The sequence below is a fragment of the Chrysemys picta genome, chromosome 6 (genome assembly GCF_011386835.1).
Source record: "Chrysemys picta bellii isolate R12L10 chromosome 6, ASM1138683v2, whole genome shotgun sequence".
NCBI classification, from domain to species: domain Eukaryota; kingdom Metazoa; phylum Chordata; order Testudines; family Emydidae; genus Chrysemys; species Chrysemys picta.
Genome location: NC_088796.1, coordinates 48,676,254 through 48,693,175, shown reverse-complemented (window position 1 = coordinate 48,693,175; position 16,922 = coordinate 48,676,254). Strand labels below are relative to the sequence as shown.

The 16,922-nt window shown below is 41.0% G+C and overlaps 1 protein-coding gene across 17 annotated transcripts in view; it reads left to right on the top strand.

Annotated features, from left to right (window-relative positions):
- Nucleotides 1-16,922, top strand: part of FCHO2 (FCH and mu domain containing endocytic adaptor 2) — a 211,664-nt gene that overhangs the window by 56,669 nt on the left and 138,073 nt on the right. For all 17 annotated transcript variants that reach the window (XR_010602191.1, XR_010602189.1, XR_010602190.1 and 14 more), the window contains one exon: nucleotides 13,482-13,580. Coding sequence is in view for 14 of the 17 variants with exons in the window: in XM_065599080.1 (XP_065455152.1) it covers nucleotides 13,482-13,580 (99 nt within the window). In the remaining 3 variants the exon portion in view is untranslated. The remainder of the gene's footprint in view (nucleotides 1-13,481; nucleotides 13,581-16,922) is intronic.

Here is a 16,922-nt window from a genome sequence, read left to right as displayed (position 1 = left end):
AAAGGCCCTCAAATCAGACCCCCTACTGATATGGTTTTCTATAAGGACAAGGTACAACTCAGACCTCACCTGGCCTTCCTTCCAAAGTTGGTGTCCCAATTCCACACCAACCAGGACATTTTTCTACTGGTATTCTACCCTAAACTTCACGCAAGCTGCCAAGAGCAGAGGCTCCACTCACTGGACGTTCGATGAGTGCTGGCCTTTTACATCGAGCGCACGAAGCCGTTCCGTAATTTGATCCAGCTGTTTGTGGCGGACTAGATGAAAGGTCTCCCAGTCTCATCACAGAGAATCTCAACGTGGATCACATCCTGCATCTGGACATATTACGAGCTAGGCAAAGTTCCAGCTTCGGCACTTACGGCACATTCCATGAGGACACAGGCTTCCTCGGCAGCCCAAGTACCAATACAAGAGATCTTCAAGGTGGCAACATGGTTTTTGGTGCATACATTCACCTCTCATTATGCCATCACCCAACGCGCCAGAGATGATGCAGCATTTGGCAGAGCGGTGCTCCAGTCAGTGATTCCATAGTTCCGACTCCACCTCCTGGGTAGGGCTTGGGAGTCACCTAATTGGAATCGAGATGAGCAATCACTCGAAGAAAAACGGTTACTTACCTTCTCATAACTGTTCTTCGAGATGTTGCTCATATTCATTCCAAACCCACCTGACTTCCCCTCTCTCGGAGTAGCCGGGAAGAAGGAACTGAGGAGGCGCTGGGTCAGCAGGGTCCTATATTCACCGCCATGGAGGCGCCACTCCAGGGGGCTCCATAGCTAAGGGAAAAACTTTACGATGACTGTGCATGCGGCGCACGCACACCTAATTGGAATGGATATGAGCAACACATCTCGAAGAACAACAGTTACTCACCTATTACTGGAGGTTCTTCGTGGTGTGTGGTCCCTAACTGTATTCCAACCCACCCTCCTTCCCCTCTGCTGCGGATCTGGTAGATTTGCGGTGGAGAAGGAATTGAAGATACCGTCGGTCCACCCCACCCTTTATCGCCTCCGATGAAACCACAAGGCATACAAGGACGCATGCGCAGACCAACGGACACTACTATTCTGAAAAACTCCAGGTGCATGGTGCATGCACATAACCCTCAGTGGAATACAGATAGGAACCACACATCTTAAAGAACCTCCCGGTACAGGTAAGTTACCTCTCCATATCCGTTCTGCATAAGAAACAGAGCCGTAGTTAGAGAAGCACTTGATATATGCTTTTCCTTCAGTCTATCTGGAATCGCAAGTTCTGATCAAGCATGAGAAAACTAAGTTCCAACGTCTTGATAACTTGGTGCTAGCTGAAACATTCAGTTCCCAAACGTATTAGAGACTGTTACAGCTGATTTCATCGGGCTTGTGTTTTGTGTCACATTTAGTAACTCAAAGCCAGGGCATATCTTTGATTCCATTCCTGAAATCTTTGTTGGCATGGCTTCAGAGAAGTTAGAGACATTTGTCTGAAATATCAGATAACACATTTCTAGCAGAAGACAATATAAATTTAGATGAAAACATTTTGAAGCATGGTGTTAAGTCACATATTCCACGCACAGTATTCTATTAACTTTACCTCCATGAAACATCTTCCTATCATTCATTTGGCTACAATTTTGTCTTTCCAAGAAGGTGATAGAAAGTAAACTGCTTTCTATTCTCCTCTTAGTCATTGGTTTCACGAGGGATATATTGCATTCAAATAGCTACTTTGGGTAGTCAATGTGCATATGCCTTCTGTGCACAAGCTTGGAATCTTTTGCATAGCCATGTCTGTCAGGGCCACTCTTGTGCCCTTTGCCTCGTTGTGATCCCGCACTAGGACGTAAAAGATGGAGAAATCATGACCTTTTATGTTTCCTCTTACTGCCAATGGCTGTGAGACAGATGCTGGACTGCATCCGATCAGCTCACACTTTTATCTAAGCTTCAAACTTGACTGTGAAGAAATGCTCTTCTTGTTAGTTTAATTTGTAAATTTTTCATTGTATTTGGATGTTCTGGGGAAAAAATAGAAGAGCTGACAGGGGAGAGCCTCCTGTACACTTTCCCTCACCCCCTATAGAGCAGGGCAAAGTTATACAACTATGAAAAAGACCAGACTCTCAGCGCTTGGGTTTAACCTCTGTCCTTTGTGTGATGGGTATAGCAGGTGTCTCTTCTGCCTCAGGGAAGCTCATGTCCCTGATACATGCTACATCTGCTTCTCCTTATCCTGCACTTGGAAGTCAAGGGATATGAGGCTCAAACTGCACCTCTTGGAGCAATCCATGAAAGTGGCATCAGACCCATTTGGAAGAAACATGGTCCCAGCTGGAACCTTGGAGCCTTTCGTCACTAGTGCCCCAGATACCTCCTTGATATTGAAGACAAAGAGCCCCTTAACGTTTTGTGTTGGATACAGAGCACTTCTGTGAATGCAACTGCAAGTGGACATTATGTTTGCCTCAGGAGGAGGACCTTCCAGTTCCAAAGATGGTGGCAGGGCGCTGACAGCAAAGAAAGCCAGAGAAGCTTTGGCCCTGGTGCCAACATCAATACTGAGCCCTTCTCATGCTGATACCTGCACTGGTCAAAGAACCACTCCAGCACCAAAGTTTGTCATTCAGGATCCACCCTCACTTTTTCTCCCAGCACCAATGTTGGCACCAACTTGGGCACTGGCATCATCTTCACCCAGAACTGTGCTTGAAAGTACCACTAAGGCTCCAAGCTACTCCTCTCCTGGCTCCAACAGAAATCCCTTTCCAGGGAAACTGAAGCACCTCAGGGAATATCCAAAGAGCCCCTACAAGATTGGTAGTGGATGGTCCACCCACAATCTGGCCAATACCTGTATGATCTACCACCAGAGCATATTGGGGCCCACCATCGCACCTGTCCATGAGTTGTGTCCCATCACATCTCCATGAGGAGGAGGATATCCCAGGCCCTCTCTGCATTTGTAGCTAGGGCCCTCACACCAAAACTGGAAGAGCAAATGGTCAAGCTAGCAAAACTGACCCAGGAGAGGCTCCAGCTTCCCTCCCCACCCACAGAATCCTCTTCTTTCCCCAGCAAGACTGATATCCTGGCTCTGGTGCTGACCATCCCTACTGGGTGAGATAGTTCTGGCTGATGGGCTTGCTGCATATGTCAGCACAGGTCCCAATCAGATTTCCATAAAGCCCAGACCTGTTGTCACAGAACCAAGAACGAATTTTTCATCCAGACCAGCGTCTCTACAACTGATTACCTGAATGCTGGCTGGATGAGTGAAAGATTGCTCTTCACATGTTCAGGACATCTTGGCATAAAGCAGGAAACCACCCATGAGGAAGACCCATTCCTCTAAATGGAGGAGATTTTCCATATGGGCAACCCAACACAATCTGGTTCTTGACCAGGTCTTGATACTGAAGATTCTGGAAAAAGAAGAACAGGAGGACTTGTGGCACCTTAGAGACTAACAAATTTATTAGAGCATAAGCTTTCGTGGACTATAGCCCACTTCTTCGGATGCATATAGAATGGAACATATATTGAGGAGATATATATACACACATACAGAGAGCATAAACAGGTGGGAGTTGTCTTACCACCTCTGAGAGGCCAATTAATTAAGAGAAAAAAACTTTTGAAGTGATAATCAAGCTAGCCCAGCACAGACAGACAGTTAGATAACAAGTGTGAGAATACTTACAAGGGGAGATAGATTTCAATGTTTGTAATGGCCCAACCATTCCCAGTCCTTATTTAAACCGGAGTTGATTGTGTCTAGTTTGCATATCAATTCTAGCTCAGCAGTTTCTCGTTGGAGTCTGTTTTTGAAGTTTTTCTGTTGTAATATAGCCACCCGCAGGTCTGTCACTGAATGACCAGACAGGTTAAAGTGTTCTCCCACTGGTTTTTGAGTATTTTGATTCCTGATGTCAGATTTGTGTCCATTAATTCTTTTGCGTAGAGACTGTCCGGTTTGGCCAATGTACATGGCAGAGGGGCATTGCTGGCACATGATGGCATATATCACATTGGTAGATGTGCAGGTGAACGAGCCCCTGATGGTATGGCTGATGTGATTAGGTCCTATGATGATGTCACTGGAATAGATATGTGGACAGAGTTGACATCGGGGTTTGTTACAAGGATAGGTTCCTGGGTTAGTGGTTTTGTTCAGTGATGTGTGGTTGCTGGTGAGTATTTGCTTTAGGTTGGGGGGTTGTCTGTAAGCGAGGACAGGTCTGTCTCCCAAGATCTGTGAGAGTAAAGGATCATCTTTCAGGATAGGTTGTAGATCTCTGATGATGCGCTGGAGAGGTTTTAGTTGGGGGCTGAAGGTGACAGCTAGTGGTGTTCTGTTATTTTCTTTGTTGGGCCTGTCTTGTAGGAGGTGACTTCTGGGTACTCGTCTGGCTCTGTCAATCTGTTTTTTCACTTCAGCAGGTGGGTATTGTAGTTTTAAGAATGCTTGATAGAGATCTTGTAGGTGCTTGTCTCTATCCAAGGGATTGGAGCAAATGCGGTTATATCTTAGAGCTTGGCTGTAGACAATGGATCGTGTGGTGTGTCCATTTTTTTTTTCTCTTAATTAATTGGCCTCTCAGAGGTGGTAAGACAACTCCCACCTGTTTATGCTCTCTGTATGTGTGTATATATATCTCCTCAATATATGTTCCATTCTATATGCATCCGAAGAAGTGGGCTATAGTCCACGAAAGCTTATGCTCTAATAAATTTGTTAGTCTCTAAGGTGCCACAAGTCCTCCTGTTCTTCTTTTTGCGGATACAGACTAACACGGCTGCTACTCTGAAGATTCTGGATTACTTAATTGCAATTGAAATATTCTGGACTCTCCTTCAGTTAGATGAAGGGTCATCTGATGATGATATCAGCGTATTGCCCTCTAATACTGTTGCTTTTGATCTTCTCCTATGTGACAATATTAAAGTTCCTTAGGGGCGTGATTGATGTACACTTCCTCACTGGGAACAGAGCCTACCCCAAGATGAGACCTCAACATTGCTCTCCTGAAGCTAATGGAGTCCTCTTCTGAGCCTTCAGAGAATGCCCTGTATGCTATCTGACCCCTAAAATAGTCTTTCTGGTGTCTATCACCTCAGCCAGGAGAGTAAGTTAGTTTCAGGCACTCAGGGTTGAATTTCTATATACAGTGGACATATGAGACCTCATCCAAAGTTCATTCCCGAAGCAGTATCTGAATTTCACTTCATTCAAGTAATCAGCTTACCTATATTCTTCCCTAAATCACATTCCACACACAGGGAAAAGAAACTGCACACCCTGGAGATACCATGCTCTATGCTACTACATGTACAGGACTAAATCTTTCAGACTGCCCCCATGCCCGTTTGTGGTGATAGCTGGTCACTGTAAAGGCCAAGACATTTAATCTCAGACTGTCTTAATGGACTATTGAGTGTATCACATTGTGCTACCAGTTGGCAGAGATACTGCCCCCACTGTCCACCAAGGCTTTACCACAGTTCAAGCAACATCCTGTTCCTGTTTCTGAAATTTACAATACTGCTATGTAGAGTAGTCCAGTGATGTTTGTAACCATTATGTACTAAACTTGTCTGCTAGAGCCAATGCCAGATTTGGGAGAGCATTCTCTCTCTCTCTCTCTCTCTCTGCCCTAATGTAGATGGAGATATACCAGTATACTTTATTTTAATTTGGGAATCAGAATAAATGCCTTTATACTTGTATAACTACATACACAGTAAAGGGGTGGTTGCCACTTTAACTATGCCAGCAGGGTTAAAGCAGAAAATTTTTAAGTGTAGACAAGCCCTTATTTCTGTTTTAAACCAAGTATATTTTGGTTTAGCAGCTTCATTAAGTTGATTTGGAACAGGTTTAGGTTAAACTGAAACAAGTCACTCTTAAAATGAAATAATTAACTGAAATAAGCATCCACACAGTAGTTTGCACCAATTTAACTAAAATAATGCAAATTTATATACACAGATCCTTACTCTAGAGGTTTTCTTAATTCTTGCCCTATCCTCAATGGTTAAGGAGAACAATCTTTTATGTAATTGAAAATTGTTATCATATCCCTCCTCAGTCTTCCCTTCTCCAGACTGAACAAACCCAATTTTTCCATCTTTCCTCATAGGTCATGTTTTCTAGCCCTTTAGTCATTTTTGTTAATCTCCTCTGCACTTTCTCCAATTTGTCGTCTTCTTTCCTGAAATGTGTCGAGAACTGGACACAATACACGAGCTGAGGCCTCATCAGCATGGAGTAGAGTGGAAGAATTGCTTCTTGTGTCTTGCTCTTACAACACGCTTGCTGATACATCCCAGAATAATGTTTGCTCTTTTTTTTTTTTTTTTTGGCAACAGTGTTACACTGTTGACTCATATTTAGCTTGTGATCCACTATAATCTCCAGATCCCTTTCCACAGTACAGGAGAACCTCAGAGTTATGAACACCGGAGTTACAAATTAACCGGCCAACCACACACCTCATTTGGAATTGGAAGTACACAATCAGGCAGCAGCAGAGACCAAAAAAAGCAGTACAGTACAGTATTAAACATAAACTGCTGAAAAAAAGTAAAGCAGCATTTTTCTTCTGCGTAGTAAAGTTTCAAAGCTATATTAAGTCACCGTTCAGTTGTAAACTTTTGAAAGAACCATAATTTTTGTTCAGAGTTACAAACAACCTCCATTCCTTGGCTATTTGTAACTCTGAGGTTCTATTGTACTCCTTCCTACGGACTCATTTCCCATTTTGTATGTGTGCAATTGCTTGTTCCTTCCTAAGTGGAGTACTTTGCATTTGTCCGTATTGAGCTTCATCCTATTTACTTCAGACCATTTCTCTAGTTTGTCCAGATCATTTTGAATTATAATCCTATCCTTCAAACACTGGGACAGCTGCAACACCTCCCAGCTTTGTATCATCCACAAACTTAATAAGTATACTCTCTGACATTATCTAAATCACTGATGAAGATATTGAACAGAACCAGCCCCAAACCAATCCCTGTGGGACCCATTCCATGTGCCGTTCCAGCTTGTTTATGCACCACTGATTACTATTCTAAGTCATAGTAATAGAGTCTAAGGGACCACCAAATAATCTGACCTGTATATTTCACAGCCCACCAGCACTACCCTGCACCCACACACTAAACCTAACAACTGAAATTAGGCCTAAGTATTACAGCCCCCAGGCAGAGAATAGAAGGGACTGAGGTGCACCGGCGGTCAAGGCTTATGCAATGGCAGGAAAATGATTAAGTGAGATATATCCAGATAATGCCAGCAAATAACCTGCACCCACATGCTGTAGAGGAAGGTGAAAAATCTTCAAAGTCACTGCCAATCTGATCTGAGGAAAAATGTCTTCCGGACTCCAGATACGTGTGTGAAGTGTGTTTTGAGCCAGATTATGACTTGTGAATTTGAGAGGCTAGATTGTGATTGTTTAAAAAAGAAAAAAGAAAAAACAACCCATACACAAACAAACTGGACACCAGGGGTTTTTGCTCTTTCAAATTGGTTAAATTATAACTTATTCCTCAATGACTGCAGATGCTTTTGATGTCTTTTGAAGAAATGTGATTTAGAACTAACTTTATTGTTAAGGGTTTTTTAAAAAAACATATGCTTCATATCCAATTGATAAGTTGAAGTAATAGACTGGATTTTGGAGTGATACTCTATATAGATATCTATATGCATTATATATATATAATGCAATTGGTATACACGTCCAATGAAAACAGAATGTTGCATTTGCATAGTTGCCATTTCCATTAATTGAGATAACTCAGAAAAAATCAAAAGTAAATGTTGCAAAACATTTCTTACAAAAAACAAGTGTAACCTAAGTACAAGTATGAACAATTTTAGTCCAAGGGAATAACTTTTTCACAAGGTTAGAAGGTAAGAAGAGAGGCTTGTAATAAGTTCCTACAAAGGCCTAACTTTAGCATTTTTTAATAATTAAGGTGTAAATGCTTCTGTGGCTTTTTTAGTTTGAATGATTGCAGATCTGTTTAAAATTTCCATATACAAGGAAATATGTTTACTTACCAAATGTTATGTGAAAGTCATGCTCCCAATACTTCTGTTAGTCTCAAAGGTGCCACAGGACCCTCTGTTGCTTTTTACCGATTCAGACTAACACGGCTACCCCTCTGATATGTGAAAGTCTGTCTCTCTTTAGTAGGTTCACACTGACCTAGTTACCTTCCCTGCTAGATTTGGGATTATATGTTCATTTTTGGTGATGTCACTTTATCTTTATTAAAGGAACAGACAGTTGAGTGTCAAAAATAGTTATGCATCTTCAGTGAAGTACTTGTATGTCAATCAGTGGGAAGTTTAATATCTTGGAATCCTGAGCTATTCAAAAGTCTACAGGTGTTAAATACTGGTTCAGAAATCCAGTAGTGACTTTGTATGAGCAGAATACAGTTCTGGGCCAGTAACTTTTCTTTTCACACTTTTTGAAAGCTTACGGGAAGGGATATGTCTAGTTTTAGAAAACAGGAGAAAAAAAACCCATAAACTTGTACTTTAAATTGCATTTAAGCATAGTTTGAGTGTATTGTTTGCAACTATCTTTTTATGAACACGAATTCATGACCGCAGTAATGTGGAAGCACAAAATCCTAGATATAGGCCAGTTTCAATTCTTATTTAATACTAGCTTAAAAAAATCTAAGAAGCAATTTGAATATAAAAGCAAAATGTCTAAATATTAATTAGTAAATATTCTTCCTTGGATTATTAAAACAGGAATTTGGAAATCTTTTTATTGCATTGAATTTCCACATGTTCATCACTTACACATTTTGACAAGATGTCTGTGAAAGTTTAGTAGATATGTCTATTTCTTAAATAAGAGTAGAAAAAGACTGCTAAATCATACCTTCCTTTTATTTTTTTGTTGATCAGCTTAGAATCAACTTCTCAGTAGTGAATGAGAGGTGATAGATTGAGTGGTGGTAGGCCATGAAGGGCCATAAAATTGAAGACTTGTAATTTGTTCAAAGTGATAATGAAAGGGGAGTCAATAGGGGAATGATAAGAAAGAAGTGGCATGATCAAAGTAATGGGCTAGGGAAATGATCTTCACAGTAGCATTCTGAATGGATATGAGTAGGGCAAGATTGCATGGTCAAAGCCAGAGAAGAATGTGGTGGTAATTGAGACTCAAGATGAGAGCCTAGACACTGAATAGGAAAGACGGTATTTTAGAGATGTTCTGCAGAAAGAATGAGCAAGATTCAGATATAGCTTGCATGTGAAGACCTAGAGAGAGGCCCAAGTTGAAGATGATGCCTAGGTTACAAGCCTGAGTGACAGGCAGGATAGTGGTAGTGTCACAGTGATCAAGAGAGGACATTGCAAGCTGGGTTTGAGGGGAAGAGATTAAAAGATCTGTTTTAGCCATATCGAGCTTGAGCTGATGACTAGATATCCACAAGGAGTTGTCGGAGAGGCAGGCCAAGGTTTTAGTTTGGACAGGAGACAGGTGTGGATCAGAGAGGTAGATCTGAGAGTTGTCAGCATATATATTGGTAGTTGAATTTGTGTTTGTGGGTGAGATTACCTAGAGATAAAGTGTAGAGGAGGAAGAGAAGGGGACCCAAAGGCAGAACCCAGTGGAGACAGAAAGCTTAGGGTGAAAGGGCAGTAGCTGGAGAAGCAAGTGGAGACAAGGGTGGAATTTTTTAAGATGATAGAAAGTAAAATAAGTTGTATTGAGGGGAAGGAGTCAGAGGAAAGTCGGAGGTTAAGGGAGGGGCTGAGAGTATGTTTGAGGGTGATCAGGAGATGGGGTAAGGTCACTGAGACAAATGGAGGGGTTAGAAGAGAAGAGCAGATGAAAAATTTGCCTCTGTGACAGGGATGAAGGTGAGAGTTGTTGGAGGCAAAGTGGGGAAGGGAAGGCAGGTTGAAGGGAGGAGGAAGGTCACATATTTTGTCAATTTTGTTTTGGAAGAAATTGCCAACATCCTGTACAGCAAGACACCTGGAGACAGGAGGAAGTGAGTAAGAGTTTGAGGAGTGAGTCAAAGGCAAAAATACAGCTGACATTGTGGGCATGGGATTCAATAAAGTTGAAATAGCAGTTCTTCCAATAGTATCCCTGTAGGTGCTCCATTTTAGGTGTGCACGCACCCATGTACCTTTGATCAGAGATTTTAGTTAGGCAGTGCCTGTTTGGCCTGTTCATGCACTCCAGCCCCCTTCATGCCCTGCATCGAGGATATATAGATCTGCACAGGCAAACAGTCCTCAGTTCCTTCTCAGCTGCTCTGAATATCTAACATGCCTGCATTGTGACTAGCATTACTGTTTTTGTACTTTAGTTAGTTTAGTTTAGTTAGCAGTAGTAGTTTATTTAACCTGGTAGTTATTTTAGAGAGGTTTTTCATGTGATTACAACCTCCGCCTCCTCTAAAGGGAGCTCCTCGGGGGTGGTTCTTGCCGTGGTATGCTGGGATGCCTGGAATTCAAATGTTGCCTCTCCTGCTGGGAATCCATCCTGGTTAGTGATGGGACACTCTTAGTGCCTCTGCTAAATGGGAGACACTCACATACCAGCAGCGTGCAAGATCTACATCTCTTTTAAAAGCTGATCAAAGAAGAACAGAGAAATTAAGTTTAGGCTCCTGATGTAGCAAGCTCTGCAACCAGCCTCAGATCTGGATACAGGGAACCCTACTGTACACTGGCCTCCAAATTTTATTAATGCCCAATCAATCGCTGCTTTTCAGTCACCAAGATCCTCAACAAAGAACAACACGGTAGGTAGTGACTAAATTAAAAGAAAATAACTTCTAGCTCTCCTAGTAGAAAACTTCCAAAAAGAGCCAGGTGACTTCAGAGACCATGTGCTCCAGAGACTGCAGGTCCCCACGGAGGCTCCAAGCTGCTCCGGTACTGGGAGCTCTTTGAAGACTTCCAGTTCTTTGAAACACCATTGTACCAGTCATACCTCAGTACTGAAACCAAACCAGCTATTGTTGTAGCATGATGAATCTAGCAGAGACTCCATTCTATTTCACAGAAGCATGGTACATCATCTTACTTCCTCCAGTCTGTATCTGAATGAATATCCCAGATTGTCTGCACCTGTATAATAGAAGCTGTCTGTCGCCTGTACTGGAGTCATCTGATCGGCCTTTGTCTCAACAATCAGTGCCTTTGGTACCTGCCCCATCTTCCAAGATGGGGCCACCAAAGCAGGCAGTTCCCTTGGTAGTGATACCGATTACTGCAGACCCTTGACTGATTTAAAGTAATTTACACCCAGTTCCATAAGAATTTAGATATTCTAGAGACTTAGTTATGTCAGATGAGCTGGAATCCTCCTTGTTAATCGGTACCAAGCAATTGTCAGTACTGTGATCTATTGGGTCACCGAGACCATATCTTTCACTAGTACATCCTAGCTCTTCAGTACCGACTGCATCAGACAGGCAGTTGCATTCACCTCAGGCATCTGCTGCACTATTTGATTGTCAGGGATGATTCTTCAGATTCCCAGATTGTTGTGGGAATCCCCTGACTGTTCTACAACAGGCATTTCCCCCATCTTTCTACTATGAGATTGAACTCTCAGGGACAGTCTCATACCCCTCCTTACTGTTATGACCAGGGTTGGATGCCATCTCCTTTGCCTTGTGGTCCACCTCAGTGCCCGTATTTGGATCTGTGGGCTATTTAGTTCTCAAGTTCTCAAAGCCTCCCAGTTCCTCCCAAAGGGACCATGGAGGGAGATGTGCCTCTATCTCATTACTCCCTCCTCAACAGCCTCAGGAGAAGTCTTTTGAAGACCAGGAAGCTAGAGTGGACAGGGAAGACGCCCTGCAAACTAATATTCCATCATCCTCACTAGATGAGGCCATAATTCTGCCTACACCTTCTCTTGCTGATGACTAAGCAGTTTCAGGAGTTGATGCCACTACAAGAGGTCCAGGAGTCCCAACATAAGCTTTTAGACATTTTACTTGCAACAGCTTCTGACAGGACGGCTCTACTACTGAATGAATGTTAGTGGATCCCACAAAACAATCTGGCGCGCAATACCCACTGGCAAACAGGTGGACAAAACATATTACGGACTGGTAAAATAAATCAGATCCATGCTTCTAGAGCAGATACTTCTGTTGCCAATGCAGTCTTGTTTTCAGTGTTAGATCTGACTTAGAAGCTCCCACTTTCATCAAGGGATACTGCTCAGGAGTCGCCTGCAGTGGAGCATCCATAGGGACACTTTTGAAGGAGAGATTACTCTCCTTGGGCAATAACTGGAGTTGTTTGAGATGTGTGTGCCCGAGAGTCTCTGCTACCTGTCCTCCTTCCCCTCTGCTTCGGAATCTTGTCTGTCAGGATTTCACAGTAGGGAAGGAATTGAGGACAGTTTCTCCATGCAATTTTTTATCCTCAGTACAGTCCACAAACAGCACTAGAGTGCATGTGCAGGCTAAATAGGCACTGCCACCAAAAATCTCCTATCAAAGGTGCATGGGTGGAACATCCAGAGACCCATATCTTGAAGAATTCGAGTTACGACACAAGGGAAGTAACCTCTCCTTTTGTTGAAAAGATGGCAGAACTCATAGTGAAGAGAACAAATTTGTCGTGGAGGAAGTCAGCCTGGTCATGGGATTTTCACTAGAAATGCTCTGCAGCATGAGAGCAGGAGCAAAGGAAGCAGATAACGGGGGTGAACCAGGGCTTGGGGATTGGCAGAGCAGGTTTTGTGGTGGGAGGGAGTGGCAAAAAGATCCAGGGTATAAGAAAATGAAGCATGGAGAGTCAACAACCACATCAGTGGAAGAAAGGAAAGAGAGGGCTGAAAGAAGAAAAGTCATAAATGCTGAGGGAATGAAGGTCAAGAAAAGGCTAAGTGATAGGATGTGAGGAGGACAGGGCTGATGAGCAATGCTAAAAATGAACAAGTAAGTAATGGTTGGAGAGGGGAACTCAGCCATAGAGATTGGAGAGCAGTGCTTGTTGAAGACCCAGTCAAGTGAACAGCCCTTTTGTGAATGGGAGTGTTGAACCAGTTAGCTTTGTTTGTCTCCACAGATTTTCACAAGTACAGTTGCAGTAATTGTGTTTGCAAAAGTATGTATTGTACATAAGCTTTTCAGAATTGTACTCTGAAAGAGCCACTAGAAGTTAGTTATGCAAGGACTACATTAGTTACTTACTATTATAATTTATCTTGAAGTATACTAGAATTTGAATTTTTTAAAATGCTCAAATGGGTTGAATGATGCATTGTGATATGATAGAATATCTTTCTAAGTATACTACCTAGCTAGTTTTAATGTATCCAAAAATGCCTGCCTTCCTCTCGGTGATTTATTTTTCTTGCACAACCTATGTAATACTGCAGCTGTAACATCTCAATTCACTAATTATTTTAAGTATATTAACTGTTTTTGTCATGACTCTAATTGCTTCTATTTACTACACAGAAATTTCAAGACATTGAAGAAATGCATCTCCTTCACATGAAAGAGATTGTAGAATCATTGTCAAATACTGTAAAAGAAATTCATTTACAAATAGGCCAGGTGAGTTTATTTAAATTTAACTTTATATTAATCTGATTATAAATATTTTTAGATTTGTTTCTGAGATTATGAAAAGTCATATCACTTATTGTTTCAGCAATGATTGCCAGTTTTTGGTCCATGACATAGACTTGTCTTCCACTAGAAAAAGGAGAAATGTGCCAGCAAAATTTTTTCCCTGTAACCTTATGGTTCACTATGACAATACAAGCTATGAAATTCAAATGTATAGATGCCACAACAATTATAGTACATTACTCTCTTGTCTTTGTATGACTTCTTTATTACTTCCAATTGTGTAGACACACATATCTTAATATGTAGGAGCAACATAACCAGGGAACTTTGAATTTTATAACTTTTGAGCATGTAAAATCACAGTCTTTATGTTGCATATATCTGTGGCTTTATTCTTGAGTGATTGCATGTTACAATAAACACACTGGCCCAAATTAATAGGTAATATAAATGGCTATATAACGTACATGTGACCAAGTAGGTATAAATTATACTCTGAATGGGGTGTGTAGGGTTTTAGCAGGAAAACAAACAAGAGGGTATACATCTTTCTGTTTGTTTTTTCTATTACAGCCTTGTGCTCCCATTCTCTCAGTATGTAAATTACACCCACTTACTGAGGTGTAAATTACACCAGTGTTTAAATCACTTCTAACTTTGGCCCACTGATTGCATTTATTTGTGTCTTCATAATTGTTATAAATTCAAGTACATTCCTTATGTGCTTATACTTAATACATGTATGTGATGGATAGCTCACTCGGTGTACATGTAGAGCCACGAGGGATGATATGCATTGTTCAGGATTATTCAGGGGCAGTATACACATTTCACTGATGATGTGTTCCTTTCAACCAGTATTCTTCAGTCTGGCAAAGTACTCATTCCTTATCCAAAAGTATATAATGCTAATATTTCAGTTACTTTTTTAGATAGTTCAATCTTGATAAAAACAAAATGTTATCTATATTCTGAAAACTAAAACTAAAAAAAAGCAAAATTGAATTTTATCAAACTCTGCAGCCAAACCTTATTTTTAGACTGAGAATAAGTATGAGAAATTTAAGACACAGAATAGCAACTTAACATAAATGTACCTCATTACCCATAATCACAGTTTCAATCAAGTTTCTGTAAGTTGCTGTTCTCCTTCATGATTTCTAAATTCTAATGTTGTTTTTTTAATCAGATTCATATTTGGAAGTCTCTGTAAAGAATGCAAGTTTGGTTGATATAGAAATAGGATTATAGGTAGATAAGGATGAATCTGAATAAGATGATAGTACCTTTACGGAGAGGTCTGGGCTCTCGCGTTGTTCCCCTTAGTATACCTATGCCATAGGAATTTTAACAGAAGGATAATATCTAAAAGTTCAACCTTGTGTAGAAGTTCAGTATTCAAGATGGTATATGTTTTTGAGGCATGAAAATCCCAAATGTTAAATGATTGATACTCTTAGGCAAATAGGGTTATGTTTTTTTTAATTTCTGGGCAGTTATCCTCCTGTGTCTGAAGACCATTGAAAAGGCTTCTCTTTCAGTACCTGCTCTGGATAAGTTCTGCAAATTATGAATAAACTTTGAGTGTTCAAAATTGATTTCTTCTTTACTTAAACGGTATATTTCCACCTCTGGACTTCCATACTCTTCATTTTAAGGACTATTTAAATACTTTGTCTAATTGGCTGTACCAGGTATTAGTGAAGTGATACAGGAACTGACTATTGAGTCCACTGGTTATGGCCTTAGTCATTCTGGAGAGAATGAATCAGTCTTTTAATTTTTAGAAAAGGGGGAAGGAAGGGGATTATCCCTGCTTTTAGACAATTGTCAGTGCTCTGGTTAAAAACCACTATAGTTAAAAAAGCCTTCTGTGATAAATGAAGGGGGCGGGGTAGCTCCCTTTTATGGACCCCGCCAGCCAGTTAGCTATTCTCTACCCCCTTTACCTGTAAAGGGTTAAAAGCCACTGCTATGCATAGGTAAAAGGAAGTGAGTGGGCACCTGGCCAAAAGAGCCAATGGGAAGGCTAGAACTTTTTAAAATTGAACAATAACTCCCCTTTTGTCTGTCTGTCGTTCTTGGGGAGAGGTAGACTGGGCTGCAACTATGCTGTAAGAAGCTTGGGGCCAGGTATGAAAAATCATCAGTATCCTACCTAGAAACTACTCATTTGAAACCCCAGATATGTAAGTAGATCAGGAAATGTCTAGGAAGATGCGATCAGGTTTATCTCCATTTATTTCTTTATGGCTTGTGGAGTCCTCTGTGCTAACCCAGGGTGCTTTTTGTTTGCTTGTAACCTTTAAGCTGGATCTCCAGAATTTATTCTTGATGCTTAATCCTTGTAGCTGCTCTTTTTAAATCTAACAATAGCCTAAATTCCCAAATATATTTTTCCTTTTGTTTTTTAATAAAAATTACCTTTTTTTAAAACAGAATTGGATTTTTGTGTCCTAAGAGGTTTGTGCACATGTTGTTTAATTAGCTGGTGGCAACAGCTGATTTCCTTTGTTTTTCATTCTTGGCTCTTCCCCGAGGAGGAGAGGGGGTGACAGGGCTTGAGGGTACTCCACAGGAAGGAATTCCCAAGTGTGCCTTCCTGGGTTCTCAGAGGGGTTTTGCACTTGGGTGGTGGCAGCATTTACCAATCCAAGGTCAGAAAAAAGCTGTAACCTTGGGAGTTTAATACAAGCCTGGAGTGGCAAGTATTAATTTTTAGAGTCCTTGTGGGCCCCCACCTTCTGCACTCGAAGTGCCAGAGTGGGGAATCAGCCTTGACACCTTTGATAGTTGATCTTCCAAATTTTCATTCACTGTCAAAATTAGCTTTTATATCAGTGCTGTTGGAACACATAATCAATAGACTGAATGAAAACCAGGATACATTTTTCATGAACGTTTTCATGATAATTTTTTCCCTTTTTGTCCAAATTTTAAGTTTCAAATTGTTTGACCAGCTCTGATGATCAGTTACGCAAAAAGCTTGTGCATTTTTGTGTATTTGAAAAATTTCAGTCAAGTTTAGAACATGTCACAGTACAGAAACTACAGTGAGAATAAAAAGAGATTTACTAATGGATCCAGATGTAAATGCTCTACTCTTGCTTCTTTTGCTTAATTAGCAATATTCCATACAATGGATCATAGTAATCTCTCAAAACATTTATCCCCAGTAGGGCTGCAGTTTTCTATTTCATGAATCTCAGCGCAATTTCATCTGGGTCTTTATCGTTCTAATTCTGCAACCTTTATTATTATTATTTGCTGCTTTTTACTTGCTATGTGCTTCTATTTAAATCAGTTTTAAGGAGGCATATTCTG